The following is a 27,932-nucleotide window of genomic DNA, read 5'->3' as shown; positions in this document are numbered from 1 at the left end:
CTCACTTCTTCATAATGCCTGGCTCTGAGGGGCTTTAGGGAGCCACTTAAATTATGTGCGATCTTGCACTGAGATCTTCTCTGAAACAGAGCAAGGGTGTTCTCTTACCTTCTGATTATGTCTTGAGTCCAGGATATTGACCACCTGATGACTCCATCTGCCCTGTGTGAAATCCAGCTGTGTCACAAGATCAGCATCCACGGGTCCTGCGGCGCAGACCCCAGGGAGATCCAGCTGAGAGCCCAGGCAGGGTGTGTGTCCAGTTTGCCACAGTTGTTAACATTCTCTGCTCTCTCTGCCACAGCTCTAGAAGACCTCTCATCCCTCCCACAGCCTTTATGGGGAGATGCACGCTCAGGTGCGCACACACACACACAGAATTACAGAATTGTCTCTAGCTCAGATGGAACCAACACCTGTCTTACATTCCCTCTGCCCCTGATACCTAAGAGCCTGAAAAACTTCCCCTTTTTCCACCTCCTGCAGGTCTTCACTGCCCCTCTACCTGATGTCATTTATCCTCTAACAATCTCCGTGAATCCTTGATTTCTCTTTCCTTTTCTCTCTCCCATTCTTTCTCCTTCCACCTCCTTCCTTCTCACCACCCCCAACTTGACAGTCATGTACACATTTTTCTATTTATCTATGTTGTTTGCATTTGTCTTCTCATTCTTTTGAGCACTAGGTCTCAGCTCAGAAAAAATACAGTCTATATAATATATGTATATATGTACATACAAACTTAAATTACTGTGACTTACAATTTGTTTCATTTTGAGGATTTTTTGTGTTTTGTAATAAGCATTTCACAAGTCATATCTGTTTTAGGAAACACTCTGGCCCAGGGCCAAATCTCAGCTTTAGCTCTGTAGTTATGTACACATACGCACAGCTTACAACACCTGTCCAGAACTCCACACCCAGCTAAGGAACTCTACAAAACCGACAAAAATGGGGGGGGGGGGAAATCAACAAAATATCTAGATGTTTTCAAGCACAGTACACATTTTAGGAAAATTACTGATAATGGCCTGGACTTTATTCTCCTGGGGGTTGGTATTTTGAGTCACCAGACTGTCATATATTGTTGTGAATGTCATGGCTCACTGAGCAAAAGACCTCTGGGATGGCTAGGGTGGGACCCACTGCTTTCCAAAGGGTCAGATTTGCCTCGTCCAGTGGGTTCTCTGTAGCCTCTTCGGAACTAGATTTTGCTCGAGACAATGGTGCTCCGTGTCACAGGCTGCCCTGCTCAGCTGCCCGAAGTTTCTATTTAAGTCTCACTTCACGGACTCTTTTCATATCTGCCTCTTCCCTGGGGACATGTAGAAGCTCCAGATATCGGCCTGGAGACCCTCTGCAAAACTGCACCTGTTTACTCAAAAAAGGAAACCATAACGTGTACCCAAATATTTTTTCTTCATTTCAGTCTCCCTTGAGCGATCTGTCTTCTTCTGTTACCGCCCCCCAACACCTGTGTCTTCTTCCAATCTTTTACCCTGTTTTATGCATCACATTCACCTCTTCTCTCTGTCTGGCTCTTGCTTTCTCTCTGCCTTATTCTTCTGTCTCTGTGTTCTTGTGTCTGTCATTGTCTGTCTCCTACCTCCTCCTGTCTATCACTGTGTGAGTGTGTGTGTGTGTGTGTGTGTGTGTGTGTGTGTGTGTGTCTCCACAGGGTGGTCTCTCTACTTCTGCTCTTGAGGGGAATGTCACGGTCTCTGGGTCTCTCCACATCAGAACTCTCTTCCTGACAGGCTGCGGTGCTTCCAGCTCTTGGGACCACCTTCCCCAGCCAGCCAAGGGGATCTCCTGACTGGGAACCTCCATCCTCTGGCCATGCAGGTGCCTCCAGATTATTCTGGGGGAACATGACCAAACACACAGTCCTGCTTCTGCTAATAAACCTTGCCACCAAGCCCGGTAATGAAAGGACTAGAGATTCTGCAGGAAAATCCAGATTTCTGGTAATGACTCGTCCTTTGAAGATTCATGCAGAATGAGGTAACAGAGATAAGAATCAACCCTCATTTTCTGTGGGGAGAAGAGATCAAGGGGGGAGGGCTTCAAATCTTATCTAAGACTAACCATTCTCAAATCCCCATGAGGTAGGCATAGGGCGGTGAGTGTGCCTTCTCTCCATATGAGGAAATATAACCAAGCTGAAATGGTCAAAGCCATGCTTCTAGGGGAGTTTACTCACTTTTTAAAAGTGACTGTTTCCTTGCTTTATCAGCAACAAAATCTCAAGATTTAAAGGGATCTTCAAGGTCATGTCATAAAATGCCTCACGTGGTGGTTGAATCCTGCCTCTTTTTGAACACTTCTAATGTTGGTGAACTCACTGTTCCCAAAAGGATCCCACTTTATTTTCAGCTGCTATGGCTATTGTTTTACTTTTCTCCTTATTGAGTCAAACTACGCTTCCTTAAAACTTGTCTCATTGTTCCTGTCTGGATTCCTGGTTCTCAAAAACTTCCCTCCTTTCCCTCTTTCTTCCTTCCTTCCCTTCTTGTTTTCTTTCTCTTTTAAATTAATTAGACCATGTCCTTTTTATTTTATTTTTGACTTCTTGATTTTTAAATTTGAGTTATAATTGACAAATGAAATTGTAAGGTCATGATGTGTACATTGTGATGATTCAAAGCATGTGCACCCTTTGAAAGGACTTCTCCCCCGTCTAGTTAATTAACACATTCAACACCTCACATCTTTATCTTCTTTTTTTCTGTGTGTGAGAACCTTCTTCCTTTTTTCCTTTCTTTCTCTCTAACCTTGAACACACATTTCAAATTTAGCTAGAGTGGTAGTGACACATGCCCAGCGGCTCAGACTGTGGTGATTCTGGGGAGAAGTGAGATTGGGCACGCTGGGCTCCTTTCTTTCTCCAAGAATTTTCACCTCCAGCAGAATAGTTATTTTGCATCCAGATTAAAGCCCTATATTGTTTCCCTGACACCTTCTTGAGGAGACTGGAGACTCAAGCCAGTAATTAGGGTTTCTGGAGGTCTTGGGAAGTCTACAGGAAGAGGATTTCAAACTTCCTGGCAGGCAGGAAAGAACATTTGAGCAAACTGGTGTGGGTTCACGTTCGGACCCGAACTACTAACATTTAGTCAACGTCCCCCTATTAGCAGGGGACTAATTATCTGGTAGAGGTAGAGGGAGTATTTCTTGGGAGACAGTTCCTAAGCTGGCGTTTTCCATTAGACACAAATCTCTGCTCTCTTGTTGCTTCCACAGATGTCATCAAATGTAAAATGCACCAGTTTTTAATGCATTAATAAAAAAATGTTAAACTATGAACAATGTATTTTTATCACATGGCATTTTAACTTTATGTTTATTTTTTATTTATTTATTTATTTTTTTAAAATTTATTTATTTTTGGCTGTGTTGGATGTTCGCTGCTGCACGGGCTTTCTCTAGTTGCGGCGAGCGGGGGCTACTCTTCGTTGCGGTGTGCGGGCTTCTCATTGCATTGGCTTGTCTTTGTTGGGGAGCACGGGCTCTAGGTGCGCGGGCCTCAGTAGTTGTGGCGCACGGGCTTAGTTGCTCCATGGCATGTGGGATCTTCCGGGACCAGGGCTCGAACCCGCATCCCCTGCGTTGGCAGGCGGATTCTTAACCACTGCGCCACCAGGGAAGTCCAACTTTATGTTTATTGAATGAGCTCTTTGAAACTTATTTAGACATAATCATTTATTATATTTTGTGCTTTTATATAAGTGAAAAAAAATTAAGTTTCCATATCAAGAACATCGTTAATGAAGCAATTCTTAGAAGAGTGTTTAACTTGGACTTTTATCAAGGACAGTGACACACAGTATTCAAATTTTGATGACGATCTTTTTTTTAGTCTTAAATGAAGACGTCGACAGAAAGTTTCTAGTCAAAAAGCAGAGCTAATACCCTTTTCTCAAATGGTGCTTTGGCAGTTGGTTGGATGGAGCGCTGAAAAGCTGCTCCCAGAGCAGGGGTTGGGGGCCTGTAGAGGCATGCATCACTATGCCACCAGGAAGCGGGCAGCAAAGGGAAGGGAGGACCGGGTACCCGCGAGACCCTTGCCCTCCATGGGGTGGTCAGGGTGGGCGCTGGCCCCTGGAGAGGAAAATTGCTGGAGTGGGAGATCCTGGAACAAAGCTTTCTGTCATCACGGTGCTTCTTCATCTTTCTTTTCATGAAGAGCTGCCTCTCCAGCAAATTCCTTTCCCAAGACTCATGGTGTCTTCCCTCCACATGAGCAGATGCCAGAATCACAGGGAGGAAAGGGGAAGGACGAGCCAGGCACCAGGGGTGTGAAGTCTCTCAGTGAACCAGCCTGGGGCTCTCTGGCTTCACCTTTGCCCGACCAGCTGTTGGCGGAGCCATGGTGATTCACGGAACAGGATGTTCAGGTGTGATGTTTGATGCTAGGTGTGGTGCAGTTCCAGGCGAGCACCATGAAAAACTGGAAAAGCTGCACATTTCACTTTATTGTTGTCAGTGTGTTGTTCCAGGGAGGGAGCTGGGGAAGCGGAGACGGGGCAGCTACCAGCCCAAGCTTGTGTCTCGAAGCCAGATGAGTGTCTTCACCCTTCAGAAACTGTCTCCTTTAGCCCTGCGGTTCTCAGTGCCATCTTGGCAGCATTTAAGAATTACATATGGCGCCCAAGGCACCACCTGTAGGGATCTGACTGATTGAGTCGGGTGGATCCTTAGCTAATTCTGTAAAGGGACCTGAGCATAGCTATTGTGCATCCAGAGCTGGGAACCATGGCCTCAGGTAGAGCATCGTGGTTCCCTTGCATCCTCTCCAGCAGCTTCACTGTCTCTTCCCTGCAGTAACATGACGCTGGCCATCACCACATCCCCCCACTAAGTAAGGCTCCGAAGGAGTGGCAGACAGAGAGGAGCTGCAGTGAACGCTGGTCATTTCACCACATGATCCCACAGACCCACTAACAGTCTGTGAGAAGGAAGGCTAGCCCTCCTCCTCAGAGACAGAGACAGCGCTCTCGGAGGAGACATGTCATATGATGCACTTCACGTCAGAGAGGGAGGCGTATCCTAGAGGGCAAACCTCACTCGGGGGCCCGCGTTTGTACCCAGAAAGATAGTGCTGTACGAGGAGAGACGCCAGGTGGGCGACACCCCGTTTCAGACAGAGAGAGCATTCTCTGAGGAGGAACGTGGGATCCTGGGCCTTGACCTCAGAGAGGTCAGCAGCTCTCTTTGAAGACAAGGCCTGGTGGCCTGCTCTTGTTCTCAGACAGACAGAGGTCACAATAAAAAGAAACACCAGGGCTTCCCTGGTGGCGCAGTGGTTAAGAATCCGCCTGCCAATGCAGGGGACACAGGTTCGAGCCCTGGTCCGGGAAGATCCCACATGCCGCGGAGCCACTAAACCCGTGAGCCACAACTACTGAGCCTGCGCTCTAGAGTCTGCGAGCCACAACTACTGAGCCTGCGTGCTACAACTACTGAACCCACATGCCACAACTACTGAAGCCCGTGCACCTACAGCCTGTGCCCCGCAACAAGAGAAGCCACCGTGATGAGAAGCACGCGCACCACAACGAAGAGTAGCCCCCGCGCGCAGCAACAAAGACCCAATGCAGCCAAAAATAAATAAATTAATAAATTAATTAAAAAAAAAAAAAAAAAGAAACGCCAGAGGATGGGCCATTTTCCTTCGACAGCCCTCTAGGAGGAGAGGCGCCCAATGGACAGGGAAGAGAGTTCCCCAAGGAGAGAGGCAGGGGGGCCCGGGCTCCCCTCAGTCAGAGAGGGCGCTCCTCGAGGAGAAACTCAGCGGGGATGGCAGCTGAGAGTTTCAGAAGGAGGGGCAGGTCTCTCCGAGGGGAAGCGCGCTGGCTGGCTCGCCACCTCAGAGCGAGACGGCGCCCTGAGGAGAAAGGCCAGGTTGGCGGCGCGCTACCTCAGAAGTGGAGAGGGCCCTTTATGAGGAGGAACCCCGAATGGCCGGCCTTGCTTCTCAGACAGGGAGAAAGCGCTCTGAGGAGGAAAGACAGCTCCCCTTTTCAGACAGACAGAACTGTGTGAGGTGAAAGGCTGCATGCCTCCCTTCTTCCCTGTGAGAGGTTCACTGCTTCCTCTGGTGAAGGGTTGTACGCCCTGCCTCTCCTCAGGGAGACAGCACACACTGCTGGGGACTCTGAACGTTCAGCGGCTTCTAGGCCCTGTTTGTCAGGGAGGGAAACAGGGGGCAGCTGTAGGAGTCCCTTGACAGCCCCCCACATTTTGGGGGCCGCCTTGCCAGATGCCATCTGCTGAGCTTTCTCTTAACTTCCTGTCTTTCTTTTCGTCTTTTCTCCTTCTTCTTCTGCCTCTGAAATGTACTGGACTTGAGCTACAAGCTCCAGACAAATGGCGGACAGGCCTCAGGCCCTGGGCTTCCAAGGGCGCATCCGGCAAGCAGAGGAGCGTGGCTGCCGGCGGGGGTGACGTTCGCCCCAGGTGTCCTCAGGCAGTGCAGCAGGGGCCCCAGGTCACTTGGGGGGCGCTGTGCCGTGTCCCAGCAGATGTCATGTCAGCCAAGACCTGAAGGGTTTGGAAATTTTATGAGCTATGTTGGAAAATCGGCTCATTTGGGGGAGAAATAAATTAATAGTATCAGGATTTATCACCCACCTTTTCCTCCGCACTTGAATCTATTCCCAAGTCACAGACTTGGAATGCAACCACTAAGGAAGAATTTCATAAATAGTTTGGAGAATCAGGCATACCATTCCTAGGGAAGATAAACTACCTTCCTCGTGTGTTAATTATGCATTGTTGTACCTTTGTTACCTTAAGTTGTCACGTAACTCACAGACCATTAATAACAGTAGCCAAGCATCCGAGAATTCCTTGACAGGAGAAGCTATATCATTAGTTGGTTGATATAAACATTCTGTACATCAAAGATGTGACTCATAATCACTATAAGATGCTACAGAAGGACAGCCCTCCGCACTGTCCCATTTTTAACAAGCTTAATCCTGTCCTCTTTCTATTACCTTGGAACCTGTAAGGAGAATTCTCATTCGTTAAGAAACCAAGCATTAATTTGGCCATTGCCTATTACCTTGGTTTCTGTATCTGAGTGAGGGAAACAATAAGAGTTTCTTCAAGGGGTTATTTGGGGACTATAAATAAGACAAGTAAAATCCCAAGTGCCATGTTTGCAATAAGGCGTATTTGGCAAAAGACAGCCATCCGCTGGAGGCAGACTGGTGGACTGGCTCTCCACTGCAGCCTCCAGAAAGAAGAGGCCGTTATTCTTCTGACTGGCATGGACGCCAAGGCACTGGAGCCTCCAGGTACCCAAGGTGCTGTGTTCTGTGGCACAAAGAGGGAGAATGCCTTTCCCCTTTTCCATTAGGGTCTGCTGGAAGGATCCCAAGGCTGTATCGTTACTGCCCAATGTTTTATAGAGTTTTTACTTCCAATTTCAGTCTAACCATTTCATTAAATGTGCGATTGGATACAGTGAGAACTGGGCTGGGAATTCCACCCACCTGCCACCCAGGTGATTCTGAGATAGGGTTCTACTGCTCTCAGATTAATGGCGAGTGAAGCCATTTACCCTTTCCCACTCATTTATTTATCCCCCTAAAATGTAAGCTCCATGCAGGCAGGAGTTTTGTGTGTTTGGTTCTTTATTATACCTTTGGCACCTAGAACGGTGCTTATCATATAATACCTAACTTTTGAATACCTTCATGTTCACCAGAGATAAAATTCAAATCAATACAGAGCATATGTAAAGAAACACTACAAAATAAAGGTAAGGGAATAGTATCGGGAAGACTCAGCAAAAGACCCATCCTGTGAAAAAGATCCACTGCAGGAATAAGAAGACAATTCTGTCTCAAGTTTTTAAAAAACAAACAAACAAAAAACAGAATATAGGACTTCCCTGGTGGCACAGTAGTTAAGAATCTGCCTGCCAATGCAGGGGACACGGGTTCGAGCCCTGGCCCGGGAAGATACCACATGCCGCGGAGCATATAGGCCCGTGCGCCACAACTACTGAGCCCACGTGCCACAACTACTGAGCCTGTGCTCTAGAGCCCGTGAGCCACAACTACTGAGCCCGTATGCTGCAACTACTGAAGCCCGTGTGCCTAGAGCCTGTGCTCCGCAACAAGAGAAGCCACCACAACGAGAAGCCCGTGCACCACAGTGAAGACCCAACACAGCCAAAAATAAATAAATAAAAATAAATAAATTTATATAAAAAAACAGTATCTACCATTTATAGGCAACTGTCTACAAGGACAAAACAAGGTGGGATAAAATAGTAGGCAAGATTTTTAGAAAATGAAATGGAAGAGTAAAGTTTGTGGTACTAAGGAAAAGTCCATACTTTGGAAGCTGAACTAATGATGTGAAGATCACACTTGAGGTGGCATTCCAGACACAGTAGGAAAAAGACACAGACACGAAAACTACTACAGACGGTGAGACACAAAAGTCAGAGGAAGACAAGTCAACCTAAAGGCTACGGTATTCCTGAGAAGAAAACAGAAAATTTTCAGAGGAGATATAATGTGAATGGCGGTTACCGGGGGCTGGAGGGAGGGGAAGTGGGGAATTATTAATCAACAGCTGTGAAGTTTCAGTTTCGTAAGATGAGTAAGCTCTAAAGATGTGCTGTGCAATGCTGTGCCTGTACATGCATTGTACACCTAACATTTGTTATGATAGATATCACGCTGTGTTTTTATCACAATAAAATTACATCTTTTTAAAAAAGAAATAATGTTAAAATACTATTTAAAGAGTTTGTGAAGTGGAAAATTACTGAAATAAGCCAGTTTATAGGCCTTCCCAATCTTCAGATGAAACCAATTAAATGAGAATTGCAGTTAAATGTGCCTTAATGAAATGTTTAAGGCATAAACAAAAAGAAATAAGAGCCTACCAAAATCAGGAATCCCATATGAGAACAAAAGCAGACCTACCTAGGCAGAAGACCTAAATAGACATTTCTCCAAAGAAGATATACAGATTGCCAACAGACACATGAAAGAATGCTCAACATCATTAATCATTAGAGAAATGCAAATCAAAACTACAATGAGATATCATCTCACACCGGTCAGAATGGCCATCATCAAAAAATCTAGAAACAATAAATGCTGGAGAGGGTGTGGAGGAAAGGGAACACTCTTGCACTGTTGGTGGGAATGTAAATTGATACAGCCGCTATGGAGAACAGTATGGAGGTTCCTTAAAAAACTACAAATAGAACTACCATACGACCCAGCAATCCCACTACTGGGCATATAACCTGAGAAAACCATAGTTCAAAAAGAGTCATGTACCAAAATGTTCATTGCAGCTCTATTTACAATAGCCAGGACATGGAAGCAACCTAAGTGTCCATCATCGGATGAATGGATAAAGAAGATGTGGCACATATATACAATGGAATATTACTCAGCCATAAAAAGAAATGAAATGGAGGTATTTGTAATGAGGTGGATGGAGTTAGAGTCTGTCATACAGAGTGAAGTAAGTCAGAAAGAGAAAAACAAATACAGTATGCTAACACATATATATGGAATCTAAGGAAGAAAAAGAAAAAAGAAAAAAAAAAAAGGCCATGAAGAACCTAGTGGCAAGACAGGAATAAAGACACAGACCTACTAGAGAATGGACTTGAGGATATGGGGAGGGGGAGGGGTGAGATGTGACAGGGTGAGAGAGTGTCATGGACATATACACACTACCAAATGTAAAATAGATAACTAGTGGGAAGCAGCCGCATAGCACAGGGAGATCAGCTCAGTGCTTTGTGACCACCTAGAGGGGTGGGATAGGGAGGGTGGGAGGGAGGGAGATGCAAGAGGGAAGAGATATGGGAACATATGTATATGTATAACTGATTCAGTTTGTTATAAAGCAGAAACTAACACACCATTGTAAAGCAATTATACTTCAATAAAGATGTTTAAAAAAAAAAAAAAAGCAGACCTACCTTACCTATTTCTTCCACTACACTAGATGCTGCATGAGGAAGGGCGCCTTTGAGATTTTAAGAGGAAAATTGTGTTGCAAGGATTTGGTTCCATGACTGATTATCTCTCATGGATAAAAAAAGAAAACCATTCTGAAATATTCAAGGAATCAAAAAATATTTCATCCAAATGCTATTCTTGAAAATATTACAAAATTTATATTTGTTTCTATACTACATTGCGTCTTTTTTTTTTTTTGAGAAAAGGAATACCAGATGCTATTTTCTGCCTTCAGATTTGCCATGTTCCAATACATTTTCATGTGTCCTTGTAACAAAGGGCAGAAAGCATGACTGTGTCCTTCAATGTTAAAACTCTGTGGCTTTGCCATTCTGTTGGTTCCAGAAGTAACAGCTACTAGTGAAAAGCATTTAGTGGTTGGCTAAATTTGTCTTTTCCCTCTCAAAGTCATACTTAGGTTCATACTTACAGTTCCTCTGTCCAAACTGGCTCTTTACTTTTCCTGAAGCATTTCCTACTTACCATATGTCTATTTCAGCACATATAGTGTTTCATGATCCCCTTTTTATCCCTGTAGAAATAAACAGAATTTTCAGCCTTCACTACCCCAATGGAATTATCTCACACTCCCCTAAAAGCCATAGGGCAGTGTCTTGATTATCTATAATAAGACTAATTTCTCTATTCATCAGAGGCTTCCATCAAGTCCTTGGTTCCCAGCTGCATGAATTACATCAACACAGCCCTTGGGTTTAGACCAGGTGAAATAATAAACTGGGTCCCCACCACCTGACTCTGGCTGGGGCAGTTGTTCTTATTTTTGGCTGAGGATTCTTACCACAATAGCCGCTTTGAAATGATCTTCCCACTGACTTCCTCTCATCCTAGAATCCTTCTGGTGTGTCTTTCTTTTGTGTTTATTCCTGTAGCTTCTATTAAAGACCAAAATGACTAGTCAGCAATACCAGCCTCCTTTCCTCCTAACCCTGGAAACTCCTTTGGGGCTTTCTTTTCGCTATCCTAACTCAGTTCTTTAGTTACTTCCTATAATCCTCCATATTACACCCCCCTGTACAGCTAATAATCATTCACCGGATCCTTGGGTAAGCCAGGGAGAAGATTGGGGCAATTATTTATCATTTTCTTAAAGTCCTACACCAAATTCTTTTCTCATTTGTCTCACAGGTCTTTTTTCTCTTCCAGGTTTACCATAATTCATCACAGGAGAGCACGCCAAGCTCCTGCAACCATATTTCCTTTGTCTACTGAGGTACTCTCATAACTTATGGAAGTAGGTATCCCAGACACACCTCTGTCTAATTGTCTTCACCAGCTGTGGTCATGCTATTGGTTTCCTAGGGTGAACTACTCATTCATACAAACACAACTCATTGGGTTTAGGGCACTTTTGCCCACTGTGCTCATCAGGAGTTCCCCAAAGCATCAACACAATTATTATTAGAGTTGCGACTAGAACCCAAGTACCTGGCATTCCCAGTAAGTGTCACTTCTACTCACTCACTCACATACGCAGTCATCCGTAGCTCACAGAGCCATATGCCCTCCTGCAGGGAAAGCACCCATCTCCAGGGTTTGTTGAGAAGCCTGTCCTAGCCAGTGCTGTCAGGGAACATCCTGAGAAAGAAACGTGTGTTGTCTTAGGAACAGCAGAAAAGCCCACACCCACACGTTGAGTCTTCTGGCTCAAAGTGAGCTGGGTTAGGGTCCTAGGCATGTCCCTGATCTCCACCTGATCTAGGTTGGATCATTTAACTCTGCCTTAATTTTTCCAGCAATGAAACAGACATGATAACTGACCCGTTGCAGGAACCTTGGATAGACAGGCAGGAAGTAGTGACCAGCCTTCTCTAGGGGAGCTCTCAGAGCTCAGAGAAAGGAGAAACAGGGTGGAGGCAAATCAGAGAAGGAGCCCAGAGGAAGCAGATGGAAACGAGAGAAGAACAGATTCTCTGGGGCTTTCCTGTTCTCCCGAAAGTGTAAAAGGACTGGCCATGTGCTTCACCACAGTGCCCGCTGGTGCATGTAGACCTAACAGAGCCATTTAATCAGACCCCCTAGGGAAGCACCCTCTGCCCCATAGTGGGGCTTGACATTGTTTCCCTGCAGCTGGGGTCTTTCCCATCCCTGCTGTCCTCGTTGGTAATACTGTTGTTGCTTGTCTGACTCCAGGAACCTTTTCTGGTCCATCAAGAAAGAGGCTGTGTTAATGCACTCAGTTTCCCTTCATTTGGACATACTAATTTTAATTTTTGTTCTTATTGCTAAGAGATTCCCTGGGTCCAGTAAGGTCATGTCCTATGACCCAAGAGATAAGGGCAGGCCAGCTCAGAGCAGGCCAAGCCTGCAGGTAGCTGTGGTGACCACTGCATGTGTGGACCGGAAGGAAAGATTCGGTGTCGTCGTTATTAATCACCGGAAGCCCAGTGGGGATGAGATTGACTGAGCCCGTCCTCCCTATCTCCTTGCCTGCAGACCTTGGCGCTGCGGAAGAAGCAGACTTCCTGATGACAGGGCAGCTCTGGGGCATGGATGAGTCTGAGGGATCAAAGCCCCAGGAAGGCTTCTTGGGGTACAGTGGGCGAGCAGCACACTGTGTATGGATGGTGGGCGAGGGGAGCAGACAGCAAGGCAGTCAGGTGTGTTCCAACCGGCTCTGCATCCTGGTGCCTAAAGGATCTCTTCCCACCAGGGGTACAGCCAGTGTCCATAATGCCTGGTCAGGCCTCGGGGCCCTGCACTCAGCGGGCTTCCGGAAAAAGACCACCACCGTGTGACTAATAGAGCTGCTCGCTCAGAACTGACCCTGAGGAGCCAGGATGCTAGCTCCCTTGTCCCCAGGCAGAGCTGCAAAAATGACCCAGAACGGTAGAAAAGATCAGCTTTTACCAGTTTCTTATGAATCCCCAAGCAGGTTCCAAAAACCCCTCTGGATAACATGCTTTGATGTTTTATAATCTTAATGCCCAGGAAGTTCTTTCTTATGTTAAATTTATGACTTTCTGGAGGCCATTTAAGTCTACTATAGACTGTCTCTGCCTAGGATCAAAGTAGTCTTTGTTTATAGGTACATACATATTTATCCTTAGGCACGTCAATTTTGTCTTTTTAAATGTATATTTAAAATTAAGACTAATACAATAACAGAGTATTTTTAAAGATAAAATAATTTAAAATCAGCAATAATCTTAACATTGGAGACTAAAACTTTTTTTTTTCTTTTTTTGCTTTTGGACATATTTTTCACAATTAATTTTACATCAAATATATAAAGATTGTATCCTGCAACTTCTAAGAAAGAAAATTTTATTTTATGCATTTTTACGGTTTTTATTTGCTTTTATGTTTATTATACCTAAGGGATATGGAATATCCCTTTAAGTATTGGGTTGGCCAAAATGTTCCTTTTGGCCAGCCCAATAGATCTAACATAGTTTGCTAGGATATTGCTTTATTGGAGTATATATCTCCATTTGCATATGGAGGCCATCTTCCCATTGCCTCATAACTTACAATGCTCTACAGACCAACAGGAGGACCCAGGGCCTGCTTACTTAGATTTATTTTTGTTGGTGGGTTACCTTTGAAAAGCAGATGGGGATGGGGATCTTCCCTGTCCTTCAAGATGTGAGTAAAATTTGGGGGGTAGACCATAGGATTAGTAGCTACAGGATAAATGGGGGAAGTTGCCCCGTATTACAAAGTGTGACTCTATCTGTGTTTTCACTCCTAACATCCTTGGGGCGGTTACGACAGCCCTCCAGATCTTTCCTTCATGTCACACAAAGTGCTCCCACTTTGGTCCTGCTCAGGGCTGCATCAGAAACACAAAGGCGCTGGTCGGCACTGAGGTTTGGAAGTGGGGGGAGATGTTAATATGGCAACTAACCTTCTCTCGGTGGATAAAAATTCCCTCAGTCGGGACTAGGTTAGGACCACCCCCAGCCCAGCCTATGGGCAGAGAGAGGGGCAAGTCTTCACTAGCCTGCAGGCACTTCCCCAAGGGCTCTTGGCGGGTAGGGAGGTTAAACAATGCAGCAGAGGAGGGGGGAGGAAGGAGAGGAAAGGGCATGGAGGCCCCTCCTCAAGTCTCCACCCGCACCCCCAGGCTTCTTCCACCTTTGTTCCTTCATTCACTCACAAATACTGAACAAAGACAATACGTTAAGACGTGCTGAGCTCTGCAGTTTGGCAACGAAGGCACAGATGTGCTCCCTGCCCAGGAAGGACGTCTCGTAGCGTAGAGGTAGGTGTTTGACCATCCTGCCTTTACCTTCTTGGACCAGGAGAGCAAAGACAGGGCCTGCCCGGTCTTGGGGGTGGGGGACCCGGCGCGGGATTCTTCCGGATTTGAGGCCATTTACTCTCTCTGAAGGTGAGTAGATCAAAAGAAGGTGTCGAGGCAGCGTGGAAGCAAAAGGTCAGTTCGTGCCAAGGAAGACCTGGAGAGGCTTGTGTGGCCCTTGAGGAAGGAAAGGCCGTCACGCCTGGGACTCCGAGAGTCAGGAGGAGAGGAGCATCAGAGCATGTTAGGTGGAGGATATGGGCTTTCTCCAGGGAGTGGGTCATCTCCTGCTCTCACACCGACGGCTTTCAGGCAAGGGTTTTTAAAGACACTGTTAGGGGAGAGGGTCATAGGAAACGTGCTCCTGGACCTTCATCTGACCGGTTGGTGGTGAAGAACCAGGCCATGTTTCCAGAATCTCAATCATCGACCTTCTGGTTCTGACCAGTCTGGGGTCTCCAAGCTGCAGGTCAGCATGTAACCACCGTCCACCACCCGGCCGGGGGAGCTCTTAGTGTCTGCAGAACAGCACAAAGACGTGCATCAGATTGTTCTCTCTCTCTTCAGGAGGAACTAGGGGTCCTGCGACTCTGTTGTTCTGATCTCTTTGGAACTCGGGGAAGGTCTAGGAGGGTCCTTTTTTTCTACAAACAAGAAATGGGGGAGACGGAGGGGTTTTGTACCCAGGGAGGCCCTGCAGGGTCTTACTCAGTTTCAATCCCCCTTTTTCTTTGATACTCCTCAATTCTGAGGGGAACAGGGGCGGACAAGAAAGGAAGCAAAGTTTTGAATAGAGAGGTTAGTCATAAACTCAGTAAGGGAGCTCAGTTTTAGGGGGACTCCATTTCCCTCCAAGTGAGAGCAAGGTCTGAACTGAGAGGGGCACTTGTGCGATTGGGTGGACCCTGGGACATTAACGACACCCAGGAACCCCGGGAGCAGACACAGCTGAGGGTGGGGCTGTTGGCTGTTGAAGTTCAGTTGTCCTTGTCAGGAGATGATTAGAAACACTCATGTGGAATTCCAGCCAGGGCCTAAGGGTAAAGAGATGGGTGGGGGACTTGCTGACCGGTGCTCACATTTCAAATTATCACAATAAATGTACCTCTAAGTCACCAGCAGTATCACAGGCTCCCACTGGTCATCGGGGTCATGTGACACAAAAGGCCTTTATCTAGTGAGGCTTTCACTTGGCCTAAAGGGTCAGAGGCTCCGGCCTGTGCTGTTGTTTCATCTCAGGGCACTTCCCCGGGAAGGTCTGGTCTGGTGTTGACACTTTACTGCTGACAGTATTAATAAAGGGCTTCTTGTAAATACAGGAAAACAGAGAAACAAAAACTCCAAGTGGCTTCCTGTCTTCCGCAGAGTGAAAGCCTGAATCTTACTCTGACCTCTGAGTTCTCTTTGCTGGCCTCCGCTGGCTGTTCCTCAAATGCACCAGGCTCGGCCCTTCTAGGGGCGCTGGCGTTTGTTTCCCCTCCTTGGAGTGCCCACTGCCCACCAGATACCAAGGGCTCACTCCTCACCTTCAGGTCTCGGAATCTACCTTCTTGGAGAGGACTTCTCTATCTCCTGCATCCAAATGCCGCCCTCTGCCTGACACTTTGTATCCCCTCCCCTGCTTTTTCTTTTTCCGTATCATTTATCACTTTCTAATAGATGTTTTATTTATACACCTTGCTTATCGGTCTCTCCAATTAGGATATATATGAGCGACCAGAGGGTGGGAGATTTTGTTTGTTACTGGATCTCCTGTATCTAGAACACTACCTGGGGCATCGTGGATGCTTCCTAGATATTTGTTGAATGAATGAGTGAATGAATGAGTGAGTGATTGAGTGAATGAGAAAAGGGAAATCATTAGAGAGATTTAAAGAGAATGGTGACGTATGTAGATGTGTTTTTTGCAGGAAGGGCTCTTGTTTTCTCCATCTCCTTCTCAGTCATCTCAACTTTATGCTTCCTTTACAGACTTTGCCACACACACATGTACCTTAGCTCTCATACTTAATCATTATTTTAACTCTTACACACACACACACACACACACACAAAATCCAAAAAACAAAAACAAAAAGCTGCCTTGAATACATTTTTGTTCTCGCCACTTAGAGGGAGACACTGACATCCTAAGGCTTAATACCCAAGGCTCTATTGCTGACAGAACTCCAGCCAAGACCCAGGTGTCTGATGCCCGGTCCCTCAGCTAGGTGCGGCTGAGGAACCATGGAGACAGAGACATCCTTCACTTTCTCCTAGCATCTCTGCCTGCTGTCCCAGCATCTCTGCATGCTGTCTCAGCACCACGCTCTTTCCTGGACCGCTTTCTCCTTCCTGTCATAGGTCTCTCTTCATCTCCCTCAGGGACTCCTCATTTGTCTGTGCCTCATGGAAACGTCAGCATTCTTCAGTGCGTCCCTCTGAAATCCGTCCCTGGATGATAGGTTATAAGAATTTTTCAAGATTTCAGTTTCTGCCTACAGGTGAATGACTTTGACTCTTTTTTTTCATTTTTTAACCAATTTTTATTGGAGTATAGTTGATTTACAATGTTGTGTTAGTTTCTGCTCTACAGCAAAGTGAATCAGTTATCCATATACATATATCCACTCTTTTTTAGATTCTTTCCCCATATAGGTTATTACAGAGTATTAAGTAGAGTTCCTTGTACTATACAGTAGGTCCTTATTTGTTATCTATTTTATATAGAGTAGTGTGTGTGTGTCAATCCCAATCTCCCAATTTATCCCTCCCCCGACCCCTTTTCCCCTTGGTAACCATAAGTTTGTCTTCTACATCTGTGACTTTATTTCTGTTTTGTAAATAGGTTCATTTGTACCATTATTTTAGATGGCACATATAAGCGATATCACGATATTTGTCTTTCTCTGTCTGACAATCTCTAGGTCCATCCATGTTGCTGCAAATGGCATTATTTCGTTCTTTTTTATGGCTGACTTTGACTCTTTTATTTCTTGTCTCTTTCTCTCTCCCAGAACCTGTGTTAAGTCCATCCAGGTCCCAGCTGGACATGGTGAACACCGCCGGCTTCCAATCCGATGTCCCCCAGACCGGTCTAGCCCCACCCCGTGCTCCTCCTCCTCCCCACGTCCCGGGCGTCGCCTGGTCCCCAGGACCCTCCCCCACCCCGTGCCTTTCCTTCTCCTCCGTCACCAGACTTGTAACCTCAGCCCCTGCAGAAGCCCCTTAATTGTTCCCTCTTCAGAGCCTCTGTCACTGCCTCAGCCACTGACCACATCCTCGGCCTTCACTGTCCCAGTCATCTCTTACCTTCCTGCCTCTGGTCTCACACATTGTCAGTCCATCCCCAATTCTTTTGTTAGAATGAACATCCTAACACTCAAGTATGATTACGTTCACTCCCCTGGCACACCTGGTAACCTTCTCTTGTTTAGCCCTCCGAGGTCTTTAGCGTAATATTTGTTTTCTGACAACTTCACACCATTTTCCTGCACCCTCCTCTTTTGGTACTTGTAATTAGTCCCTCTCCTTTGTGGTTATGTTGAGCTTCTCCCCATTTTCTTAGCAAATCATTCTTTCATGTTTCCATGACTTCCTACAAACTGTACTCTTTGCCTGAAAAATCTCTGCTTCTCTCTTTCACTTAAGAAACTCCTAATCATCCTCCAAAATCCTGCTCAAATATCCCCAGGAATCCTTTCTTAATTCTCTCATATTCGTCCTCCCCACATTTTGGATATACTCATATTTTAAAATATGCAGCATTTTGTTGTTTTTATGTATTGAGATGTTCTTCTCCTCATATAGCCACAGTTTCAGTTCATTACATTTCTCAGTGTCTAGAACAAAAGTAGGTACTCAAAAAATATTTTTAAAATAAAAGAACAAATGACTTGAATGCTGTCCTATAAAAGTTTATTACATCCATATCTACCAGTAAACATTGTGTGATTTGGAAGGTATTGTACATCTCAAGCTAAGTCACTTTCTCTAAGATCACACCAAAAGATCACGTATAGCAGTTTTTGACTTTTCTTTTGCTGCAGTAGGATGTTTAGACTGTCAGGTGCAGATGACCAAGCCTCACCTCCTCTCTGCTCAGCTCCTTCTCCAAAACACCCGCATCTGGATTGATGGCCCAGGAGAACAGGGAGTGGACAAAGCTTTGGCTTTTATGACAACAAGCTCAGTTTTGAGGTAAACAGCAGGCATCTTTCTTTTTAGAGCAATAGCCTAGTTGTAGTTCCATATAATTACAATATTTTTGACATCTGCCATCGCCTCTCTTGCAGTTGACAACTTTGAAATCTGGTTCAACGTCTGTATAAAGAAATAGCCAACGTTAGCCTCTTAAGACAATCTCAAGAATCAAACACTGGTTATCTTAGCCCAAAGGGATATGGTGGAGGACGGCAGGGGATAAGAAACAGATTTCTTTTGTACATGATCTATCATATTGCCATGCAACCATTCTGATAGCATCGAACTCAGATTCTTGGTTCCGGCTTTAAAGTCACCTTCACTCTCCCTGCAAATTCAGAGGCAGCTGGGAAGAGAAATGGTGACGGATGCATTACGGTACAAATGTTGTACTTTAAATAATTTAGAATGTTGTGTAGGGGGACAAATAAGGACTCTCTGAGGTAAACTGTGAAGTGACATGGCCCCATCAGACATGTACTAAGTGCAACGGTCCCTGAGGAAAGTGGGCAGAGCCGTCCCTGTAAGGGAGATGAGACATCTAGGCCAGGCCAGGCAAGCAGGGGTGGCAGAGGGTAGAATTTTAAAGAACTGAAAGATGTATTTTCTCCCCCTCGCTACCTTATGAATGCCTGGACCTGCTACCTTAAACATGATCAAGTTACCTGAGTTAATATGAAATTGATGTCTCACTCTATTATAGTTCAAGCACTAAAATTGTTAAACATTAATTTTTCTCTTAAGTAATATATTATGATGACAATGATGGAAAAGAGTGAGGGGCAAGTGTTAAAAAAAGAAAAAACTGAGGAACACAATGAAAGCAGAGGGACAATATCAGAGAATTAGCAATAAGTGTCTGGCTGGGGAAGGCTTCTGATGGAGACCAGGGTGCTCCGATTATCACAGGCGCTGCCACCGATTTGAGATTTGACCTTCAGACTGATTAAATGTGAAGAGATGTTACCCTCTTCTTGTCCTAATTTCTTGCATCGTGTGCCTTACAATTATTTGGCTAGATCAATGAATCAATTGGTCAATCAATTAAATTATTTTCTTATCACTTCATTTTCAGATCGATAATTTTTTTTTTCTTATCCATAAAAACCTGCACGTAGAGAATTCCCTGGAAGTCCAGTGGTTAGGACTTGGCGCTTTCATTTCCGGGGCCCCAGGTTCAATCCCTAGTTGGGGAACTAAGATCCTGCAAGCCTCTCAGCATGGCCGAAAAAAAACAAAAACAAAAAACACCCTGATACCATCGCCATAATCAAGGTCATAAACATATTCCTCGCCTCCAAAAGTGTCCTTGTGTCCCTTTGTTTTTGTTTTGTTTAGTTTTTGTTTCTCTTGTGGTAAGAACATAAGACCTACCCCTCTTGAGAACTTTTTAAATGCACGACCTGCAGCATTAACTATAGGCTTTATGATGTACAGCACACCTCCAGGATTTATTCACTCAGCATAACTGAAACTTTACCCTATTGAACAACAGCTCCATCTATTTCTCTACCCCTTTCCTCTGGAAACACCATTCTATTGTCTACTCCTCTACCTTTGATTATTTTAAATACCCCATATGGTTCATAGTTTCAAGTTTAAAACTATAAAATCAACTCCAGGTATGTAGCTCTGCTTCTTCCAAAAGAGAGATTTACCTCCTCAGACCTATCATTCATCTAGTTAAGCCCCAACAAAATCCAAAGATTATTTTCATTATGGCATCAATGGCAGAGGACTCTAGAATCGTCTCAATGCTGCTGAGAAATGTCATGTTTTTCTAGGTCATCCTGTGCCACAGCTGCAGAACAATCATCATTAGGAACCCCTTTCTTTTGGGGATTTAAAACTCCTTGTCTAAGTGAGAGAGCGGTAGTGTATATATGGACATATAAACACTACCAAATGTAAAATAGATGGCTAGTGGGAAGAAGCCGCATAGCACAGGGAGATCAGCTCAGTGCTTTGTGACCACCTAGAGGGGTGGGATAGGGAGGGTGGGAGGGAGAGCTAGAGGGAGGGGATATGGGGATATATGTATATGCATAGCTGATTCACTTTGTTGTACAGGAGAAACTAACACACCATTGTAAAGCAACTATACTCCAATAAAAACGTTAACAAAATAAAATAAAATAAAAATAAAACTCCTTGTCTATAATGTTCACTCCATGGCTCTCTTTAGTCTTCTGATCTACTCAGAATAATCCTGTCTGAAGGGAGTTATTGTATCCCTCCAAGTATCCTAGTCTCATGTTGACCTATGTCACTTGTTTTCAGGTTATTTGTGAGGTAGGTGTTTGTACCTTCTGGCTGTCCTCTCTAGGCCCCTCCAGTGGGAAACAGAAGTGGACACACACCTTCCACCAATCAGAGGAGCTCATTCTTACTGCACCTACACACAGTCCAGACCAGCATTCGCCCTCCAGCCCCTCTTCAACCTGCATCTCTGGTCACCAACATGAATTCTAAAAAATTAATAAAACTAGTACCCTGAATTGAAACAAGAGAGAATACTATCGTAGCTTCTAGAGGAAGATAGTTCTGAATTCACACAACTTTTCTGCTACTTAGGTGGTGTGTGCTTTTGAGAAAGCCACTCTTCAAGGAGCTGAGATTTCCTTGACCGTCAAAAGGAGGTGATAAACCTATGCTCTAAGTTTGTATGAGTTCTAGCAAAGTACCTGGCACACAGTAGATGCTTATTATACTTCAATCATTATTACATGAATTAAATTGTTTGGGACACACTTTGGCCCTAGGAGCCTCTAGCACTGGAATCTTGTGCCAGTCAGCAAGAGCAACAGGAGGACGGATGGCACAGTCTTTGGAGACCATTTGGCTGGTCCCGCTGCTAACAGCTCTGACATCACGTGGGGAAAGGCCATGGGCCTTGTTCTTCTCAGTTTACTCATTTGCAATGTGGGGATAATAACAGTACTTATCTCCTAAGGCTATTGTGAAGATTAAATGAACTTATGGCAAGCAGTTGGAACAGACCAGCACAAAGTGAGCAGTATATAAATATTATTGTTACTATTATTATTATTACTCATGATAACATCTTGTGGATTGCCACAGTAACTTATAAGACAAAATGATCTAATGTTATGAATCTCGTGTACAATAAAGACAAGTTCGGGGCTTCCCTGGTGGCGCAGCGGTTGAGAATCTGCCTGCCAATGCAGGGGACACGGGTTCGAGTCCCAGTCTGGGAAGATCCCATATGCCACGGAGCAACTGGGCCCGTGAGCCGCAATTACTGAGCCTGCGCGTCTGGAGCCTGTGCTCCGCAACAAGAGAGGCCGCGATAGTGAGAGGCCCGTGCACCGCGATGAAGAGTGGCCCCTGCTTGCCGCAACTAGAGAAAGCCCTCGCACAGAAACGAAGACCCAACACAGCCATAAATAATAAATAAATAAATTTTTTTTAAAAAAGTAGAGGAATTTAAACAAAAACTCCTAAAGAAACTCAACATTTAAAAAAAAAAAAAGACAAGTTCATAACAACATTTTGTCCACTAAGCATTTTTGTCATGAAGCAAAGCCAATTTACCCGAGTATTCACTCAAGAAATCATTACTTGTAAAATAGATAGCTAGTGGGAAGCAGCCGCATAGCATAGGGAGATCAGCTGGGTGCTGTGTGTCCACCTAGAGGGGTGGGATAGGGAGGATGGGAGGGAGACGCAAGAGGGAGGGGATATGGGGACATGTGTATGCATATGGCTGATTCTCTCTGTTGTACAGAAGAAACTAACACAATATTGTAAAGCAATTATACTCCAATAAAGATGTTAAAAAAAAAAAAAAGATCATTACTGAGAACTTATAATGTGCTAAGTCCTGTTCTGGGTGTTGGGCTTTGCACAGTGAATGTGGCAGTTGATCTCTTATTCTCTGGTGAGGTTTACATTTCCCACTAGTCTTCATGTGACTTTGGAGACACAGGCAGAGCATATAGGGGACACAGAAGTCACGTGGTCCAGAATCTCCAACAGGTGGATCACAGTCAATGGACCGTCTTGAGAGCATCCCTTGTCAGTCCCCAAGCCAGTTGTGTCGTGCTTCACTTAGTGGCTCACGTGCTTCCTTCTCTGCTCTTGGTGCTTTTGCCAACAGCATCCTTCTCTAGCACCAGCCTTCTCCCTTCTACTCCAAGAAACATCCCTGCCAACAGACCTCCCCTCACAAACACCCACGTGGACAGACAGACATGCATGCAAACAATCCAACCACTCTTCCTTAGAGAGAAGTTGCATTCTTAGTGCTGGTTGACCCTGAGGTTGTAAAGACACAGCGACAGAGGCCCAGGAAGCCCATGCAGCTTCCTTGAAGTTCACCCTGCTGCAGGCAGGGCACAGGGTGTGGTCAGCAACGAGCTCTTTTCTTTAGAGGTCCTACTCTCTTCCGCCAGCTGAGTTACTGAGGTCTCTGAGGCTTGCAGCCGAGAGGTGGGCGAGGAGGAGGCAGATCCGAGTTTCTCACTGATTTGTCCTGTGATGTGCTGACCTTGTGCCCTGGCAGCCAGCCGGTCGGAGGAGGCACCCCTACTCCAGTTCGCGGCTGACTCTTTCGCAGGCCCTCAGTGTCTGGTGGCATCTAAGGCACGTTCTCACTGACCCCTCAGGTCCTCAACAGACACCCTCTTCCAGAGGACCAAAGCTGACCCCTGTGTGAGGCCCAAATCTGGACCACGGAAAACAAATACGTGTTCTGCCCACCAAATACCTAGGAAGGCGGGCCCATTCCCAGGTGGCGTCCACCCCTCCTTCGCACCTGCACCAGGGAAGCGCAGCAGAGCAAGCTGCCACCTGTTAGACTTGGGCCGCCGAAGACGCGTCAGGCCAGCGTGGCCTCCTGTGTCAGGAGAGACTTACTCAGGTCTCCAAGGGCCTCTCTTGAAGCCCATCTCCGGTGTCTTGGGGTGGGAACAGGGCCCAGGCCCTTTCCCTGAGGAAAAGCATGAGCCTCTCAAGTCACCAGTGGCCCTTTCCAGAAGCTTCTTCCCAAACTCATCTCAGTTTCCCCTTCTCTGTTTAAGGCCCTTGACAGGGGGAGGATCTCAGACTCGCCTCTCCGGGTTTCGGTCACCCCCTTTCTATAGAGCTGCCCGCCTCTGCACCCACGCACGGGGGCATGTCTGACCGACACCATCCCCTCCGGCCACCAGCTTTGGGTGAAGTCCGAGCAGCGGCCTCTTGTCTGCTCGATGCTGCCACGTTTCACAAGACCTCCAGGGGTCCCGCCCTGGGGGGCTGTGAGACTCCCACATCCTTTCCGACGGGCAGAGCAGCCTAAGCCGTCCACGTAGTGTCTCTGCGTCCCCAGCATGGCTCAGCTGCCACCCCGGCCCAGTCACCCCGCATCTAGCCTTCCTGTAAAGGCTCTGCCCTCGACGTACCCATCACTTACCCGGGAAGGGGGGCGTGCGAGGTAAGAGGTGGCGTTCTACTTGGTGGCGTGACGGGTGAGACCCTTCCTCTGGTCCCCTGGGACCCTCGGTGTCCTGCTGGTTAGCATTCGTGACCCTGGACAATCCTGTCTCAGAGTAAACACACAGCAGAGGATGCTCAGAGCTCGCCATTCACAGAGCCAGGAGGACGAGGGGCTTACATTCCGAGGCTCGAGTGACAGTGGAGGCGGGAAGGGCAGGGGGATTGTCGCCCAAGTTTACAGTTCCAGTCGCATAGGACGGGCACGGCCCAGACCTGCTGTCCAGCTTAGGTAACAACACGGCCTTGTGTGCTTCGAAATTTGCTAGGCGGGCAGATCTCACGTTAGGTGTTGTTACCACAGGAAAACAACAGCACGAAGACAGGGCCGGAAACTCTGGGAGGAGTTGGGGCGTCCGTCCCCTCGGCTGGGGGGATGGAAGCACAGGCGTTTGCATATGTCCACACGCATCACACTGTACACAGTAAGCAGGGGCCGTGCCCCGTGTAATAACCATACGTCACTAAAGTGCAAAAACAGAGAGCGGAGGATGGACGGAGTAGGCTGAAAGAGGGGCAAATGTGACGTGTGTGTGTGTGTGAGAGAGAGAGAGACAGAGACAGAGAGACAGAGTCAGAGAGAGAGATGAACGATCTGAAATGGTAAGTGGTGGAGCCTGAGTACCCGTGGAAGCCAAGCTGACCACCCCTAGGCTGTCACCGAGGTAGTCGTTGAGACCCCCTAAATGTCAAGGTCCTCCCTGACACACACCGTCCTTCTCTGTAAGGGGAAGGGGACATTAAAAGGATAAGCAAGTCGAGTCAGCATGGGGACCCTCCCTCCTGGGAAGCTATGCCAGCAGCACATTCAGAGTGTCACTCACGGGACTTCCCTGGCCAGCCAGGGGTTAAGACTCTGTGCTTCCGATGCAGGGGGTGTGGGTTTGATCCCTGGTCGGGGATCGGCCAAAAGAAAAACAAAGAGTGTCATTCACAAACCCAGGCAGAGGCTCCTACTGGAAAACCCACCAGGAGATGGGCTCCCATGGCTGAGTTTCTCAAAGCCCAGCCTGGATTCCTATTCTGGAAATGACCACTGTGGAGAGACCCTGGCCCCCAGGCCCAGGCCACACTTCCAATTTACCTGGGAAGAGCAGAACCACCAGGAGAAGGGTGGTTGGAGAGAGGAACTGCCTCATGTCGCCGAGGGGACGGCAGCTGGGATGCCCAGGGTGGCCGCAGGCGGGCGGGCCGCAGCAGGGCTTCCTTTATAGCTGGGCTGGGCGAGTGGGCCTGTGGCCCAGGATGGGCTGCGTCCTGAATAACTTCCTGTTTTCACAGGACACATTACTTTCCCACTGCTAGTGGAACAAACAAACATTGAGCCATTTTTCTCAGGAAGTAAATAATATGCCTGAGTGCCTTGGGCGGATTTGGTGAATAAGACAGGTAAGGGCAAGAGAGGAGGAGAAGGAAGAGGGGAGAGAAATGTCATTAACACAAAATCGCCAATTTCAAGTGCTGACGGTTAAAGCACGGCTATTCGTTAAAATGGTGACATAAATAAAGCTGCCACTGTGCTCCTACCCTCTCTTCTGAACGTATTTATTTTAGCATAAAAAATCATGCAGAAAAACACAAAGCGTTTCAGGTATGACCTGACTTTCAAGGCTGTCATTGCCTGAGCTTGCAGAGGTAGTTCCAAAGCCACTCCAAATAGCCCTTCCTGTTCTTCCTCCCGAAGCTCTCCCTCATCTCTTTTTACCCTCCACCCTTTGTAATTTTTTCTGGCTCTTTTTCAGTTTTCTCCCCTCTTTCTATTCTCCTCTTTCCCCCAGATGCCTGACTATTGATGCCATTGGGTCCAATTCAACACTGTTTTGAAAACAAGTTCTGTAACTGAGCCTGGGTTTTCTCTTCTAGCGATAATTAAGCCAAAGGTGCGTCTTCATCGTCTTCTTAGCAGGCACGAGATTTCATTTTGCTGCTTTATCACAGGCTTGCGCAACCCAGGCAGGGTGTTCTGGACTCAACCAGACGTTATAACCATCTAACGTCCAATATAACGTCAGTGACTCTGGAAAGGGCAGTGTTTATCCCATGTGTCTTATGTGCATGCACATTTTGGTCCAGAGAAAAATGTCTTTGACTACTTGTGTAAATGAAAATACATCTGTTCTCCCCAGAGGAAGGTGGAAGTGGGTGGAGAAGGGGGCAGCAGATACCACAGACACTTGGCATCCGGGGAAGCAACAAGGAAGCAGAGGAGGATTGCAGCTTGAACCGATGCTCACGGACTTGCCCCAGCATCTCGACCCAGCAATCACCGCTCCGGGTCTTGGGCGCGCAGAGGTTCTAGGCAGAGGTAGCATTAAGATCAAACACATCCTTTTATTTTTAGGCATTAGGAAATCTTCCAATTCAGGAGGACATTGTGGACTCTGGCAGGGGTGGGAGACAACTGGCCCAAGATAAGGGTCATTAGTCACCGAGGCCACCAGATTCTGACAACTGGAAGTCTGAAGAAAGTAGATGGTCAAGAAAGGAAGTGAGGGCTTCCCTGGTGGCGCAGTGGTTGAGAATCTGCCTGCTAATGCAGGGGACGCGGGTTCGAGCCCTGGTCTGGGAAGATCCCACATGCCACGGAGCAGCTGGGCCCGTGAGCCACAACTACTGAGCCTGCGCGTCTGGAGCCTGTGCCCCGCGACGGGAGGGGCCGCGATAGAGAAAGGCCCGCGCACCGCGATGAAGAGCGGTCCCCGCACCGCGATGAAGAGTGGCCCCCGCTTGCCGCAACTGGAGAAAGCCCTCGCACGAACCGAAGACCCAACACAGCCAAAAATAAATAAATAAATTAAAAAAAAAAAAAAAAAAAAAAAAGAAAGGAAGTGAAAAGCTGTGGTTACCTCAACTCTAAATGGAGATTTCTTATTCCTTCACCCCATGCTCTCTTTACTTTCCAGTCCAGCAGCTATGTCTTATAGTTGTACTTATATGTACTTAAGTGTAGAATTGGGATCTTTTATAAAGATAATGCAAATTTTACAGTATATAAGCAACTTATTTCTACAGATATTTGTTTTCCCTATTAAAAAAAAAAAAGAAAGCCCATTCTAATATTCAGAGGTTAATAGTGATGAGTCACGGATCAACCTAGAACAGTATTTTGAACACTACCCAATGTAAAATGGATGGCTAGTGGGAAGCAGCCGCATAGCACAGGGAGATCAGCTCGGTGCTTTGTGACCACCTAGAGGGGTGGGATAGGGAGGGTGGGAGGGAGATGCTAGAGGGAGGAGATATGGGGATATAGGTATATGTATAGCTGATTCACTTTGTTATACAGGAGAAACTAACACAACATTGTAAAGCAATTATACTCCAATAAAGATGCTAAAAAAAAAAGAAAAAAGAACAGTATTTTGATAACCACCGCTCAGCTAAAGGAAGGCTCTAATTCATTCAAATCATCTGATCAAATTAGATGAAGAAATCGAGCCCCAAACAGTCACGTCTCACTTCCTCTGTCTAGGTCTTAAAATAAAGTAATCCCTCTCCAATGCTTCTGAAAAGAGCAATTCTTGAGCAGGAGGAAGAAGTGAAAAGCTCGTCCTGCTTTTTGATAGACCAATGTTGGCAAAGTCGTTATAAAAGCAGTTGGTGTCACATTGGTCCTAACAGAACAAAGTTCTGAGTCCTCTTCCAGAATTCTGTGTTCTAAAAACACCACAGAGCAATTTACCTGCTAAAAACCACATCCATCCTGAGGGGGAGGAGAACCCATTTCAGAACATTCTAATCACTAGTTCTAACTCTTGTTTTTTGTCCATGCAACTAATAACTAGTATTTTTCTTTGTTTGTTTTTTGAAGCTGCTTAGTATGTGAGATCTTGATTCATCTGAACCAAGTAGGTGAGCTAAAGTAAAATGGTAGAGGCTGCTTTGCCTAAGAAGGTAATCTGCAATAATCCCTGCTTACCCCACATTCACATTTTCCAGGATTTAACGCAGTGCCACTCAGGAGGCAAGAAAGAGGATGTTCC

General features: G+C 46.2%; 2 protein-coding genes across 3 annotated transcripts in view; both read right to left on the bottom strand.

Moving 5' to 3' along the window:
• LOC114238699 (beta-defensin 103A-like) overlaps nucleotides 1-27,932 on the bottom strand; it is an 81,829-nt gene that overhangs the window by 13,298 nt on the left and 40,599 nt on the right. For both annotated transcript variants that reach the window (XM_057537395.1, XM_057537394.1), the window contains exon 2: nucleotides 10,494-10,542. The gene's annotated coding sequence lies outside the window, so the exon portion shown is untranslated. The remainder of the gene's footprint in view (nucleotides 1-10,493; nucleotides 10,543-27,932) is intronic.
• Nucleotides 17,337-25,088, bottom strand: LOC130706143 (sperm-associated antigen 11B-like). Its single transcript, XM_057537393.1, has 3 exons — nucleotides 25,034-25,088; nucleotides 23,870-23,995; nucleotides 17,337-18,576 (listed from the first exon to the last, which is right to left on the bottom strand). Exons 1-3 carry the CDS (start codon nucleotides 25,086-25,088, stop codon nucleotides 18,443-18,445), a joined length of 315 nt encoding a protein of 104 aa, XP_057393376.1. The 3' UTR covers nucleotides 17,337-18,442.

This window comes from Balaenoptera acutorostrata, chromosome 21 (assembly GCF_949987535.1).
Source record: "Balaenoptera acutorostrata chromosome 21, mBalAcu1.1, whole genome shotgun sequence".
NCBI lineage: Eukaryota > Metazoa > Chordata > Mammalia > Artiodactyla > Balaenopteridae > Balaenoptera > Balaenoptera acutorostrata.
Note: the sequence above shows the minus strand (reverse complement) of the source record. Positions and strands in the feature narration are given on the sequence as shown.

Bases quoted from the DNA above. Each gene is read 5' to 3' on its own strand.
- LOC130706143 (XM_057537393.1), bottom strand. From the start codon at position 25,088: ATGAGGCAGTTCCTCTCTCCAACCACCCTTCTCCTGGTGGTTCTGCTC. The intron at 23,996-25,033 runs GTAAATTGGAAG...ACTCTGAGACAG, and splicing joins GGTGGTTCTGCTCTTCCCAG to GATTGTCCAGGGTCACGAAT. The intron at 18,577-23,869 runs GTAAGTGATGGG...TTCTTTATACAG, and splicing joins TCGCACGCCCCCCTTCCCGG to ACGTTGAACCAGATTTCAAA.